This window comes from Phoenix dactylifera, unplaced genomic scaffold (genome assembly GCF_009389715.1).
Source record: "Phoenix dactylifera cultivar Barhee BC4 unplaced genomic scaffold, palm_55x_up_171113_PBpolish2nd_filt_p 001099F, whole genome shotgun sequence".
NCBI lineage: Eukaryota > Viridiplantae > Streptophyta > Magnoliopsida > Arecales > Arecaceae > Phoenix > Phoenix dactylifera.
Genome location: NW_024068445.1, coordinates 33,982 through 49,567, shown reverse-complemented (window position 1 = coordinate 49,567; position 15,586 = coordinate 33,982). Strand labels below are relative to the sequence as shown.

The 15,586-nt window shown below is 39.3% G+C and overlaps 1 protein-coding gene across 1 annotated transcript; it reads right to left on the bottom strand.

The window, feature by feature from the left end:
* Window positions 1–10,624: 10,624 nt before the first annotated feature.
* On the bottom strand, window positions 10,625–10,987 carry LOC103697846 (chaperone protein dnaJ 20, chloroplastic-like). Its single transcript, XM_017840758.2, has one exon. The coding sequence runs from the start codon at window positions 10,985–10,987 to the stop codon at window positions 10,625–10,627; it is 363 nt and encodes a 120-aa protein (XP_017696247.2).
* Between the last annotated feature and the right edge of the window lie 4,599 nt (window positions 10,988–15,586).

The window sequence follows — 15,586 nt, the reverse complement described above, 5'->3', positions numbered from 1 at the left end:
AACAATGGTAGCGCAAAGGAGAAACTCGAAAATGTCCGTAAAGAAGAAGACGGACGGGGGAGGGCCCCCGATTAAATAGGCGAAAGGGCAAGTGACACCTCGATGACGCCAGAAGACGCCTGGCCGCCGAAGGGTCGCTCGCACCCCAAAGGCGAATCGACACCATTAAGGAAGGATGTCCGCCGAAATCCTCAGGTTGCCAGGTCAGCAGCAACCGCCATACGCCATAAAGAAGGCGGGAAGCTTGAAGCGCGCGCGCCTCTCTGAAGGATGGCGGCAATCTCGAAACATCACTCCCTTCACCTGTTCCCCTTCTGGTTCCAGGCTCGGAAGTGGGGGGCTACTGTTATGGGGGAATTGAGCCGCCATGCCCCACGTGATCGGCACGCGTATCCAGGAAAGCTACAGCTGCCCTATGATCCAGCACTCCGACCCCGAGTCGGACCTCCTCGGCTTCGCAGCCCGACCCCGGGTCGGCTGCCCTATGATCCAGCACTCCGACCCCGAGTCGGACCTCCTCGGCTTCGCAGCCCGACCCCGGGTCGGCTGCCCTATGATCCAGCATTCCGACCCCGAGTCGGAGATCTTTTGATAACGACAGGCTATTCTCTAGAGGCACGCCGCGGCCTCCTGCTCCACTACTCCCTGCAACGGCTGTACCCGATGCTGCCCACGATCTCCTGTATCAACCGTACAAAGCGGAGCTCCACTACGCCCTGCCATGACCGTACCCAGCGCTGCTCCACGACGCCCCGTAACGGCCATGTCAGTGGCCATTCTATCGTGCCCCACGACGACAAACCCCCCTGAGAGACCTCCCAGCCAGGTATATATGCGGCTGGGGGAAGAAGGGGGGGGGTAAGCAATACCTCCCAGAGCACTCTCTCCCACTTGGGATTATCATCTCTCCTCCTCCAATCTCCTCTGACTTGACCGTCGGAGGGCCATCACCACCCTGGTGGTGGTGCAAGGCTTGTTTGCAGGTTCCTTGGCGGAAGGTGGAGCGCAACCAGCACCAACCAAGACAACTCAGGCGGAACCCCGTTCACACCGTCGTGTCAATCGTTCTCGGTTTGGACCACCAGCAACAGAAAGAGTAGATGCCCTACAAGCCAATCGCAATATGTATTGCGAAGGGTTTTTCTTTTTGATTTGTCCAAATCATGTACATGACATTTAAATATGAATAAAGGCATTGTGTTTTATCATATGCTGTTGATTATATTTGTGATATACCCCTTAGATTAGAGCAATGGTTTTGAGGCTATGATGAGATCATACTAGTAAGACCTAAAATCCTAAAATCCTAATCTTAAATATTTCCAGTCATTGGTACATTGAGTCGGGGATCAATGATTACCGGAAAGACTGGCACGTCTTATGTATGCTCGATGCAGAGGATGATTGATCTCACAATCATTTGTGTGGAGACACTAATACAAAGATGTGGGTGCTCATTAGAAGAATGAGTTCACTGAATTGACCTACAAAGAGAAATCTTATGAAGTCTTACTTACAGTCAAAAGATGATTCTCTTAGTAGGAGTTGTGCAACTGATCCTATGACCTGAGATCACCATGGTATCTTGTGCACATGAACCCATATTTTGGTTTACACTCATTCATGACAATAAGTTATGTACGAGGTCTTCTGGATATGGTGAATTATGTACGAAGATTATGAGTAGGTCAACAAGGAATTAATCACTTCTAGTAAGAGAAGATAGCATCCTATTTATTCTAATCATATGATAATTCAGGAAGCCTTTGATCAAAGCAGAATGAAAATTAAAAGGAGTTTCTAAATATTTCATTATTTGAATTATCATTAAAAGACTGAGAAAAATATGAATATGAAATTGAGTTTGACATATATTCATACTCGTATACATATTTGGGATGCAGTTTGATTAAAGGATTGAATTGCACGGTAACTTGCTACTGAAGGATATTTTTGGTATTTTCACCAAATTTCATATTTTCCGGATAGACATGACACGTTGCTAGACGTCAATCTTGTCTTATAGGTTTGATCGAATTAAAGAGTTTAATTCGATCACCAATTAGAAAGGATTCTAATTGTTAAGTTCGGGTACGCGCAGTTTGGACTTAAATCGATTAGAAGAGTTCTAATCAAGTTGGGTCAACTCGCACTCACACCTATAGCTGGCTAAGTATGGAACCCAATGGGTCACACACAAGAAAACTTATCAAGGGTCTAATTGGATTAGATCATGTTTGCAAGATAAACATCCTAGCAGGTGTTGCAAACCTTAGCTCCTGATTCGAATTGGATTCGAATCTGATTCTTAATTGATCTAATTTGATTAGATCATATTATAATATGGGTTAGCCAAGAGTTGGCACCTAATTGGCTTGGTTTGAGTCTAATTGGATTAGATTTGATAAATCATTCATTTTTGACCGTTGGATCAACATTTGGATGAAGAGATGGATCAAATGGATGGCGCCATAAATTGGAGCCATTGGATTTTCATCATAGGATGATGGGAGATCATGATGACGTGATGGATATCATTGGGAGGCGTGGTGATGAAAAATAGGTGAAGGAAAGAGAGAGAATACGTGAAGATTAAATGGATAAGGATGAACCATTTATTTGATCTTATCCATTCTCTCTCTTCTCTCTTCATCATGCCTAAGGGATATGTGGCGCCCTCTTTCATGGCCTTTGGATCATCATCAACCCTTGATGAATGGATAAGGTTGGTTCCTATTTTTCATGCGTGAGAAGAAATGAAGAGAGGCATGAGTACGGTGGATTTCATGAAGAGGTGCTTAGGGAATGGATAAGAATGAAGCGCCATATCATAAGCACTTATGCCCTCTCATCAAATGACACACCCCTTGATCTCACGCCCCTCTTCATGCATGAATGGATGGCTACAATGCATCCGTACGCCATCTATAAATAGGGAATGCTCCCGGTGTTTTAATTTATCGAAAATCAATCCAACTCTCTCTCACACATATCCCTTCTTTCTTACAAGCCTTCTTTCTTTCTAACATCACTCTTAAGTTGTCCTAATCCTAGACAAGAAGGTCTTCTTTAGGACAAAAAGGTTAGAAGTGTTTTTAGAAGGAAAAAGAAAAATAGAAAGGAAGGAAAGCAAGCCATTAGAGTTCTTTAGATGAATTCTGCATTAAGAATCAAAGTCCTTGGAGCTTAAAACTTGAATCAAGTTTTCGTGTGGATCACCATTGGAGGGCGGACACTTGGACGCCTCGTGGAGATTGTACACTTTGGATTAGCGTTTGAGGTATTCTACTAATTCTGCGTTTATATTATATCATTTGATTGTAATCATTAAGGTGATCTAGGCTTAAAAGGGTTTCATGCATAGGAACTTTATTAAGAAAATTTTTAAAATCCCTAGCTTCCGCTGCGCATTATAACAAGCTAGAACCCTTCATTTATTCTATAGGTATTTCTATTTATTTCTAAAAGAGAGTGCAAGAAGGCAGTAAACACCCACATAGATTTCTACTTATTTTTGGCTAATTTTTGTTTACTTCATAGAGGTTTTTGTTTATTCAATCCTACTTTGTTTTTACTGCATCTGAACTTTGTATTGATCCTCTATCTTTGCTGTTTATTTTGAGCGAGCCCTAGTCTGACCAAGGGTTGGGGGGTCCAATTTCTGTTTGTTTCTATGATATTTCTATTAATCAATGTAAACTAGGTGTTTATTCTGAATTATTTGTACTTATCCTTAAAGGTTTAGCATTTATTCTTTAGTTGTTTCTATTTATTTCGAGATAGGAACACAAGAAGACAGTGAGCATCCAGTATGTTTTTATTTATTCTTGGCAAGTTTCTATACTCCAAAAAGGTGTATATCTATTTTATACTACTTTGTATTTACTGCATTCGAAACTTTGTGTTTATTCTCTATCATTTCTATTTATTGCGAATATGTCCTAGCTTGATCAAGGAGGAGATATCATGGATAATGTACACATCAGTTCACATCTTTTTTGTTAAAGAGACGTAACATGTCAGTTTGCATCTCATAGACAACTTAGTGTTTAATATACACATCATACATAACAAATGAATTCATAACTTAGGAGGAGACATTATGCATTGGCTATCCAAGCTATGGTCCTACAAAAGTATAATTTGTCATATAACTATTACAGGTATATGATATAGGAGATCCTCTGCGATTATCATATTGCTCTTCATCAGAGGAATCCTTACTAACGTATCCTTCGAAATCATCAACTTGCATAATGTACAACAATGCAGAAACACATCAAATGAATTAGCCTAAATTTACATCAGTAAGAATTTTAGTGCATGTAGATTTGGCTTACCATTGCCTTCAATGTTTGAATATTATATCCCTTATGATGGCATTTCTTGCATGTCTGTTGTTTCTTTGACTCACTTTCCATTGGGTGCTTGAACCTGCTAACTTTCTTACAACCTTTACAATTTGAGACTGGAGGATCTTTAAGAATGTTACTATCAATGCTTGATATTTCTACTTGGCTACACTAGATCATGGGCACTGGAAGCTTTGTAGAGTTTTCATCACATACACTCTGTTCTTTCAGTAAATTCTTCTTGAATGTACATACCTTTTGGATTGTAGACTCTATATCCTTCATAACAAGATCATACATCTTGTGAAAGGTACAACCATCGTATGCTAATCTAGAAAGCTTTTTACATAGCCCACTAAATCTTATGGTTCTTGATGTTGTCTCCTCCTCACCTTTACTTGCCCTTGTAGCCATATCTACAACTCTTTTCTTGGCACTTTTGGTCTAATGCTTTAATATATAATGTGAGGGGATGTGATGAATTTTTAGATGAATAAGGATTTTTAAGACAGGAGCATAGAGAATACCATTGAATTCAAACATTAGACAAGTACATGAAAATTTCTCATATGATGGGGCACTTCTTACATAGTATGGTGTTCTATTGTTCTAGTTCCTATTGGAAGCATCAATCTCAATTTGATACAAGTTGTTTTTTCTCGACCTCCTCCATATCATACATGGTGGTCATTTTGAGTTGCTCCCTGAACACATTAAATAAACTTATAGTGTATAATTCAAGAACATGCTTCTTAATTGGATATCTGGACTATAAAGCCGGCTATGAATGCATTGTACGAAAGTCCTCCTTATCCTCCTGATCATATCGGATTTCCAATATTGCCTCATATTGAGTCACAAACTTGAAAGCGTTCATGTGATTGTCAATAAAATTCTTGAATAACGAGAGAATACTTTCACTATATTGTGTTGTAGGCATAGAAGCAAAGAATATGTGCCTAAAATATATCGGTACCTATTGGTCTCATCTGCTGAATATGTATTGAAAGTAAGTATTGGACTCTGAGGAGTACTTTTTGATAAAGACATTGCAACGATGCTCAAACTACTCAAGAGAAATGGAAGCAATGATGCAATGGAGAAGATCATCCTTCAATCCATCCTTTCTATTAAACAAAATAATTAGACATTTTTTGATATTCTTTATGGCATGGCACTTGCAAAATCAATGGGCATAAAAGGATGGATTCTCAGCTTATAAAGATCGAAAATAATTAATTGTTATCTAAAAGTCAACATTGAATAACTATTTTCGGAGGTTAGATCTAAAGTTGGATCCTTCTTAGTGAAGCTTATATTGCATATATCTCCATGCAGTTGTGAGATAGCACCCATGATTTGTTGAGAAAAAATATTTTACTCTTGTAAAGTTCCTATAAATTTTTTGTCTTATGTGGTAATCTTTTTATGAGATTGGAGGAAGCAAGTTTTAGACAAGCTACAAATGAGCTCATGATTATGAACATCAACAAACTTCATGACCTCCCACTTGCCAGCTTTATTCTTCCTAATACGCATTTTCTCTTTTTATCCAATGTGGATGCTCTGTGCATCCTTGCTCGGAGTTGTAATTCTGCACAACCTTCTACATCAACAGGACCCTTGACCTTAGGCTTATACATCCCTTTTTCAACATGTGTCTTCTTGCCTAGTGATTTCATTACCCTTAGAAGATCAATAAGATGATCCCTTCTGAATACCAAACCCTTTGTGATATGCATATTTGTTGTGTGCTCCTACTACTTCTTTTGGACTTTTGAAGATCATGCATTCATGCAATGTTAAAAGATCAATGTTGCGGTTGAAAGGTGTCATTTCGGAGATATTAGGGATTAGTGAGTAGGAGGGTACTTTGCGGTATCTCGGGGTTCCCATCACCGGACGGCGGTTGCGCAGGGGAGATTGCTCGGAGCTGGAGCTGTGCTTTCGACAAAGGTTGCAGGGGTGGCAGGCGAGCACCCTATCCATAATGGGCAGCATTACATTGGTTAGGTTAGTGCTAAGTTTCATACCTATATACTTACTTTCAAACACCATTGTTCCTATTGCCTTGCTGAGGTTATTGGGGCAATTGATTTGGAGCTTTGTATGGGGTGGACGAGCACGGGGAGGAGGCACCCATTTGCTCGCTTGGGAGGTTCTTTGTTAGCCGACGAGTAGTGGAGGATTGGGTATACATTCCCTCATCACTAGGCGGGAGGCACTGACGACCAGGCATGTGGCTAGATATCTTTTGGAGTCAAATGGACTGTGGAGCAGATTGATGAAAGCCAGGTATGGGCGGTGGATTGAGGAAGATGTATTCAGACCTAGGCAGCAGTGCTCCTATATTTGGCAAGAGATGTGTGCATGCATTGATGCCGTAGAGGATAGATGGCTGACGAGATTGCCATTATTCAGATGGCCGACCTTCTTTGACCCAGCTGCATTGGACGGGACCAGAGTGAGTGATCTCATCACCCCGGAGGAGAGTAGATGGAATGTTGACCGGGTTCACAGGCTTTTCGGTGGTGCTCTGGCTGAGAGAGTATTGGCTACACCCTTACCACATGTGGATATGGCTGATGGGAGGATATGAAGCTTGACTGGGAGGGCGAGAGTTACAGCTAGTGATCTTCAGGCTATAGTGGACCCAGGGTCAGCTCGCCGACTGGAGGAGCGTTGGATTTGGCGGCTATAGGGTACATCCACATGTGGCCCTCTTCCTGTGGAAGATGGTGTGGGGTATTCTACTGACCAGAGGGACCCTGGCTAGGAGAGGGGTTTGGATTCCTACCGACTATGAGGGGTGCTCGGGGGAGGAGGAGACTATCAGCCATGTCCTGTTCACGTTCCCATGGGCGTTTCAGGGATGGGGCCCGGCTTCTTCCCATCGACGAATTTTTACCTCCACGGACGCATTTCTGAGCCAGTTGAGAGACCTAGGTCAGAGACCTGGCGGAGCAGAGAAGGGGACTGCATGGGCTTATATGGCATACCACATTTGGCTGGAGAGAAATGCGAGGATATTCGAGGGCAGAAGTTTTTATCCGAGATAAGTGGTGGACAGAGCATTTGCACATACACCTGAGTTGGCGAGCGCTACATCAAAGTTTCCACCTAGAGAGGACAGGGATATCTGGGGGCCCCCTTTGGCTCTTGTAGCGCCCAGATATGCGATGGTACCCATGGGATCCTGGGAGCCCGCACCTCCTGGTTTTCTCAAGGTGAACTTTGATAGCAGTATTTTAGAGGACGGAAGTAGATGTGGTGTGGGCTTTATGGCAGGAGGACAGTGCATATTTAATGAGTCCATCCTAGTGGAGGGTCTCGTATATACTAGAGTACATTTGAAGGCTCAGCGGATATTCTTGGAGGGTGATTCTGCCACAGTGATTGAGTAGATCAAGAGCGGGCGTGCCAAGCCAGATCTACACCCACTAGTCGGGGATGTTTGCCACCTTCTGGACAATTTTGACTCTTTCTGGGTCGCACATGTATTTCGGAAGGCGAACAGTGCGGCGGACTGGGTCGCCTCCTCAGTAGCTTATCATTCTAGGGCTTTCTTATGGGATGTCACTGCCCCATCCCTCAGAGCCTCGATCGTGTTTTGCATTTTGATTCATCGTGGCGTATTCATATCCATATGTAATGAGACACCGGTTTATCAAAAAAAAAAAGATCAATGTTGCAATCAATGATGGTTGCTCTTCCTCATTGGGAGTCTCATCAATACCATCTGTTGGCTGAGTTGGTCTGTCTACCTAATCACTAGATATAAGAGTATTCTCTCGAGTGGCATATAATCGGCCACAACACTTCCTCTATCTGCAATACTGTTTGGTGTGCTGAAAATGGTTGTCATGTTATCATCATACATACTTTCTACTTCCATTTGCACTGTATTTGATAAAACTAGCTCCAATAAAAACTATTAATAGATTTAAGCTTACCTCAATGCATGAGCAATAAAAAAATATTTTTAACTATATTAATTGGACCATTTACCATTATTTTAATTACAATCACATTGATCCGGAAAACTTTAGTGCTTATTGCTGGATGATAAGTGTTTATTCCGAAAATATTTATGTTTATTATGGAATGATAAATATTTATTCCTATAAATTTAGTATTTATTGAATAATAAGTGTTTATTCCTGTATAGTTAGTATTCATTTTCGAAGGATAAGTGTAAATTTAGTGTTTGTTTATAAAGGATAAATGCTTATTCTTGTAATGTTAGTGTTCTTTACTGAATGATAAGTGTTTATGAGGGTAATGCTAGTGTTTATTACTGAATGACAACTTTTTATTCTGCCAATTTTAATATTTATTAGTATAAGCGTTTATTACTTGAATACATTTGCATTGGCATGTCAAAGAAAATTATTCAAATTATTCTTCTATATTTTTTTCTAATTGCTCAAAGATTCTTCCACTTGCTCTGAGTGCTGTAATTTGGTTTCTGTATGTAGATTTTGAACTATATTCTTCCTATCTCAACTTCTTCTGACCTTGCTAGGCTTCTCCTTGTGACATGGAAAAGTACCAGAACACAATTACATAGCTATAAAATGGAGTTCTCCATGCAGGGGGGAGGGTGGTAGAGCAATGGAGGAAGAGAGGGATGGAAGTGGAGCAGGGAAAGAAGGTGAAGAAAACTGGTGAGAGAGAGATTTAGAGAGAGTGATTGGGAGAGTGGAAGAGCTACAAGAGATGGAGGGAGAGAGAAATGCTGCATCCAAGTAATTAATTTGTTCACTTTATTTTTGAAATGATGTAGCTCAGCTATAAAGTATGAGAGCCTTGGGGGCAAACGAATTAGCCTTCAGATTCGATTGAATGGAGCGTAGTCTATATTTGAACTTTAAAATCTATTTGATATAGTTAACAGATTTTTTATTTGCTAAATAATAATACGTATGAATATAGATCTATCATATGTTTGGTCCATATAAAATATATATTTTTAATCCCAATTATGAATGAGAGAACTATTCAAGAATCTACATATCAAATGTCCCAATCCTAAATAGTAGATAATGAGATTATAATATAACAAATATCTGATCCAAATCCAGTCCATTTTTTCTATAAAATTTCAATCATACATTAGCTCTTAACATTGAAAAAAGACGTGGCTTAGATACCAGACAAGAATTCAAGATGATTCTGAATATCTGCTTCGACTACTGGAACATTTCTTAGAAACCATATTGACGGATACTAAAAACAAACCTATTTTGGTTAGATATTAGGACTCCTCAGTCCCAAAAGAAGGAAAAAGAATTGTGACAAAACTATAGGCCTCTTTTGTCATTAGGATAAGACAATATGGAAAGGCTGCTGCTAAATTTTTCCAATAATTTTTCTAAAACTGATGGGACCCGGTCTTTTTGGTGCCAAATATGATGAATAGGCGATCTAATAAAGATCAAAATACTAATTTTGTGCCTGCCAGGGAAGATTCTGAGAGAGGAGAAGCACTTTTCATGCAGAAATGGAAGTGCATGGATTTGGCCTGTTGATGCTTCTTTTTTCCAAGTCTAGCAAAAGACAATCGTTAGTTTCCAACAATATGGAACACGGTCCCTTTCTAAGTCCGAGCCTTATCCGTCCCAGAGCAGTAGAAAAATGGTTCATATCTTATATCTTTGGTGGGTGGGTGCATGGGTGCGGGATTGCACAAAAAATGGATAATTAGATGAGAAGGTTTTGTTATGGTTGATTTGAAAGGTACAAATGCTTGCAGTTGTGGCGTTTGATGTATGTTAAGTTCGATAGATATTTCTATTTTTGGAACTGCAAGTGCAAGTTAGAAGATAGAAACAAGTTAGAATGACTAAGATCTTGTTATGGATTTGTTGTAAAACGAAAAACCTAATTCATATACAAATTAAATTGAAACGTACCTAGCTTGGATAAATGGTCGACTTACTAAAGATCAAAAACTTGACACTCTAATGAATTTTATAATTCTATATTTAAGATTCACAAGATTTTTACAAAGATAGTAAGCAACAACCATGATTACGAATTGTAGAAGATAAATTTGAACATTTTTAAACAATTACGAAGAAGCCACGGATGCTATTACGGTGCCTAGTCATATATTAACTCTTCTTTTAATAACTATATTCTCCTGGAGGCTGCAGCCTGCCTCTGCTATATTGTTTTTATACGTCAGATCCTGTCATACGCCAGAAGATTTGATGCAGATCCTTCCATCCTCACCGTCCAAAAGATAGAGGGAACGGTCCATCGATCAATCAATCAGATCGATGGGCGGCGCCGCCCCGCATCCTACTCCCCCAAGTCGCCTCCCGCCTTGGCCGGGCCGCCCACCTCCAGAGCCCCTCCAGTTGGGCCTCCCAGTCCCCGAACCCTTCTCTCCCCCGCGCCCTCACCGTAGCGCCGCCGGCGACCCGGAGGGAGAGGTCGTAGTCGCGGCGGAGGGCGGGGTCTGAGAGGACCTCGTAGGCTTCTCGCGCCCGCATGAACTGCTGAGCGAAGAAGGTCTTCTCACTGGTGGAGCGGCAGGCGTCCGGGTGCCACCGCCGCGCCTGCAGCCGGTACGCCGCCTTTATCTCCGCTGGTCCCGCCGTCTCCGCCAACGCCAGCAGCTCGTACATCGTCGCCGCCTGTGGAGACCGCGGCCGCGCCGCCGTTGACGCCGCCGAGATCCTCAGAGGAGTCCTTCGATTAGTCGAGAACAAAAAGGTTTTGGATTGAGGAGAAAAAGAAGAAAAAAGAGGCACTCGGAGAGAAGCGAAAGAAGAAGGGAGAGAAAGCATTGGTTTCGTATTAGTTTTGTGTATGCAGATAAGGAGAGAGAGGTTTTAGATCGATTTCGCAATAGATATTAAAAGAGGGCCCGTACGGCTCGAGTTCCAGAAGAGGATGTGTTGGCTTGATGGCAGAAGAGGGGTATATATAGAAAGAAATTATTAGCTGGAAGGGTGGCACGTTACGGGACCGATTGCTCAGACAGCGCACCGCATCCTATTTTTTATCCGAGAGCCCTCGCTTTCGAGTTTTCTTGGAGATTAACTTTGATAGATATGAAAAAAGAAGGAAAAAAAGAATGGCTATTTTTTGTCATCAAAAACTCAAACTCTATAGTGATGGTGCTGGTGGTTGCCAGCTCCTTGACGCCGTGACACAGGCCATCTCGATTATATTGGAGTGTGACTCGGCCGCTATAATTCATTGGATTCAAAAGGGTTCGAATAGTGGTGAGGTGAGTCACCCTATGCTCCGAGACATCTGTACAATAATGAGGAATGAAGCGGTTTTTCAAACTAAACATTTAAAGAGGCTAACAGGGTCGCAGACTAAGGCCCTGTTTGGGGGAGGTTTTGAAGGGTCAGAAAGCACTTTCTGGCCCTCCAAAAGTACTTTTAGATGAAAAACTGTGTTTGGTAAATTTTTCAAAAAGCTGTTTCAGCTTTTGCGGGAAGCTGAAAACAGCTTTTGGGAGGAAGCTCCAATTTGGAGCTTTTGGAAGGAAGCTGTTTCAGCTTTTTTGGAAAGCTGTATTTTTGACAAAAATGCCCATATTAAAATAACATAATTACATAGTTTGTCCCTTTATAAACCTAAAAATCTGCTGGAGCCAAGAACCCTAGCCGTCAGACTCCCTTTCGTAAGAAAATATATTTTTCTTTTCAATTTTTGTATGCATCTCTTCAACCACATTTTAGAAGAAAAAATTTTAATCCTTTTCCATACCTTCCAAAATCAATCTATTGTTTTTTTTTTATCATCAACCTTGCGGCCCACGCTGAAGTCCTCCTCGAGCGTGGACCACGAAGAAGAGCCCCTAGACCGCGGAAAATTATTTTATGAAAAATTATTATGGGAAATTATTTTATACTAATAATTATAATATTTTATACCTTTATTTTTGTGTGATACTATAAATATAATATCATATTATATTATATCATAATACATTAATATGCTATGTTAAATAATTTAATATTATGTTATATTATGAAAAATTAATTTATACTAATAATTATAATATTTTATACCTTTATTTTTGTATTATACTATAAATATAATATCATATTATATTATATCATAATACATTAATATGTTATGTTAAATAATTTAATATTATGTTATATTATGGAAAATTAATTTATACTGATAATTATAATATTTTATAACTTTATTATTGTATTATACTATAAATATTATATTATATTACATTACATTATAATACATTAATATGTTATTTTAAATAATTTAATATTATGTTATATTATGAAAAATTAATTTATAATAATAATTATAATTTTTTATACCTTTATTATTGTATTATACTATAAATATTGTATTATATTACATTACATTATAATACATTAATATGTTATTTTAAATAATTTAATATTATGTTATATTATGAGAAATTAATTTATACTAACAATTATAATATTTTATACTTTTATTATTGTATTATACTATAAATATAATATATATTACATTATATCATAATACATTAATATGTTATGTTAAATAATTTAATATTATGTTAAATTACCAAATATTAATTTACTCTAATAATTATATTACTATTATGCTATATTAACATAATATTATTTTATATTACAATAATATTATACTATATCGTATATTTATGTATTAATTTATGTTATGTTTTATTATGTTCTGTTGTATAATACTATGCAATGTCCTTTATGGTAATTTTGTCATACAAAAGTACTTTCTCAGTTTGTTTACCAAACACAAAACAAAGTACCACAGCACTTTACGAATGTAGTTACCAAACAGCAAACAGCTTTTTATAACAGCTCTACTTCAGACAGCTCTACTTCCAACAGCTCTACTGCCAACAGCTCTCCCAAACAGGGCCTAAGTGGCTATTTATGTGGTCAATCATTTTAGGAGCACCCTATAAGCTGAAAAGGAGAAATTATTTTAGGCACTTCATGGCATGTTATTTTTTAATTTTATAGGATATATCCGTATTTTTATGGTATTAAATATCTGTTTTAGAGAAAAGAAGAAGAGAGACAGTACTGTCGGCGGCTTCTGGAAGGCATGTACAGCCAATGGATTCATTTTGTCGGTTTGTCGCGGGAGACGGCACGCGAGTTGAGATGGAAGGCACTTGTTTGGTTTTTCTTTTGGCATACGTGCATCCACCGTGGGAACAGACAAGAAAAAAAAGGAAATTTGAATGCATGGATGGATGGCTGAGATCTCTTAAAACATAAAGAATCTTTCTAGAATTCTCTGACCTGGCAGATAGGTGGACCTTTCTTTGTCCGGTGTAGAAGCTGGGTGGACTGGTTTTCGTACAGAAAAGATTGCCTTGCTCTTCTAGACGTTTGAAATTTTTGCCGGTGGGAAATTTAAAAAGCTTATCATCTGGCATACGCGGAGTTAGCAGCGGTGTCTGCCTCCGGTTGAAACGGTCAGATGATACAGAGGAATAGCAAAAAAAGATTTTTAAAAATAGAAACATGTTGCTTATCGATGAGGGTAAGAACCTCCCTCTCAATTCTCTCAATATGGTATATACAATCAGTAATAAATGGAATGTATCACCAAATCAAGAGATATTCTTCTTTTCACATTCCCCCTCAAATTCGTGTTAGGGATCAACAAACATTAATTTGCCAACTAAATATGCACGGCAAGCCTGTGTCATAGATTTGGGGAAGAGATCTGCAATTTGATCATGAGAGGACACATGAAAGAATGAGAGTTTTATCTTGCACAAGTTTTCGAATATAATGATAGGCCACTTATATGTGTTTTGCGCCTTAATGGTGCACAAAATTGATAGTAATTTGAATAGCACTCATACGGTCGGTATAAAAAGATGTTGGCTGCTGATATGACACACCAAATTTCGTAAGAAGTCAATGAATCTAAACAACTTTTGAGATAATGGATGACATATATCGATACTCAGCTTCAGTAGAAGACTTAACAACTCAATATTGCTTCTTACATTTATAAAAAATTGGTGATGAATCCAAGAAAACACACCAACCAGTGGTAGAGCACCTAATATTGAGACCACCCGCATGAGTTGCGTCCACAAAAGTTGTAAAAACAAGAGAAGAATCAAAAGAAAAGAAGAAACCACGACCCAATGTGCATTTAAGATATCGAATGATATGAAAAAGTGCTATAAGATGTAGTTGTCATGGGTTAAAAACAAATTGACTAACAACTTGAATTGCAAAAGATATATTTGGCCTAAGTTATAGTGAGATGGACGAGACTTCCTATAAGATGCCTGCATAGAATTAGATTTGAAATGGGTTGTTTGATCCTTCTTCAACTTCACATTAAGTTCCATGGGGGTGGCACAAATCTTGTGATCTATTAAATTTGAAATAGACAAAGGTAGAAACAAGGTGGAATGACGAAGATCTTGTTATGGATTTGTTGTAATAAGAAAAACCTAATTTGTACACAAATGAAATTGAAACGTACCTAACTTGGATAATTGGTTGACTTACTAAAGATTGAACTTGACTCTCTGATGAATTTTAAAATTCCATGTTTAAGATTCACAAGTCTTTTACGAAGAAAATAAACAACAAGCATGATTATGAATTGTAGTAGATAAATTTGAACATGTTTAAAAAATTACAAAGAGTTCAATGAATTCTGCCAAGAAGTTTTCTTTTTTCAAAAAAAAAAAAACGTTACTGGATGCTTTTACGGCGCCTATTCATATATTCACTCTTCTTTTAATATCTACATCTCAAATATATTGACTCAAATACTCTGTCCAAAACCAATTTATTATCTATCAATATCAAGTCTCCTCGGGTACAAGGATGGCTGCAGTCTGCTGCTGCTACATCGTTCTACATGTGATCCTATCATACACCCCCATATTTGATGTAGATCCTTCCATCATTACCGTCCAAAAGATAGAGGGGACGGTCCGTCGATCAATCAATTAGATTGATGGCCGGCGCCGCTCCGCATCCTACTTCCCCAAGTCACCTCCCGCCTCGGCCAGGCCGCCCACCTCCAGAGCCTCTCCAGCTAGGCCTCCCAGTCTCTGAACCCTTCTTGTCCCCATGCCCTCACTGTAGACCCGCCGGCGACCTGGAGGGATAGATCGTAGTCGCAGTGGAGGGTGGGGTCTAAGAGGACCTTGTAGGCTTTGTGCGCCTGCATGAACTGCTAAGTGAAGAAGGGCTTCTTGCTGGTGGAGCGGTAGGCGTTCTGGT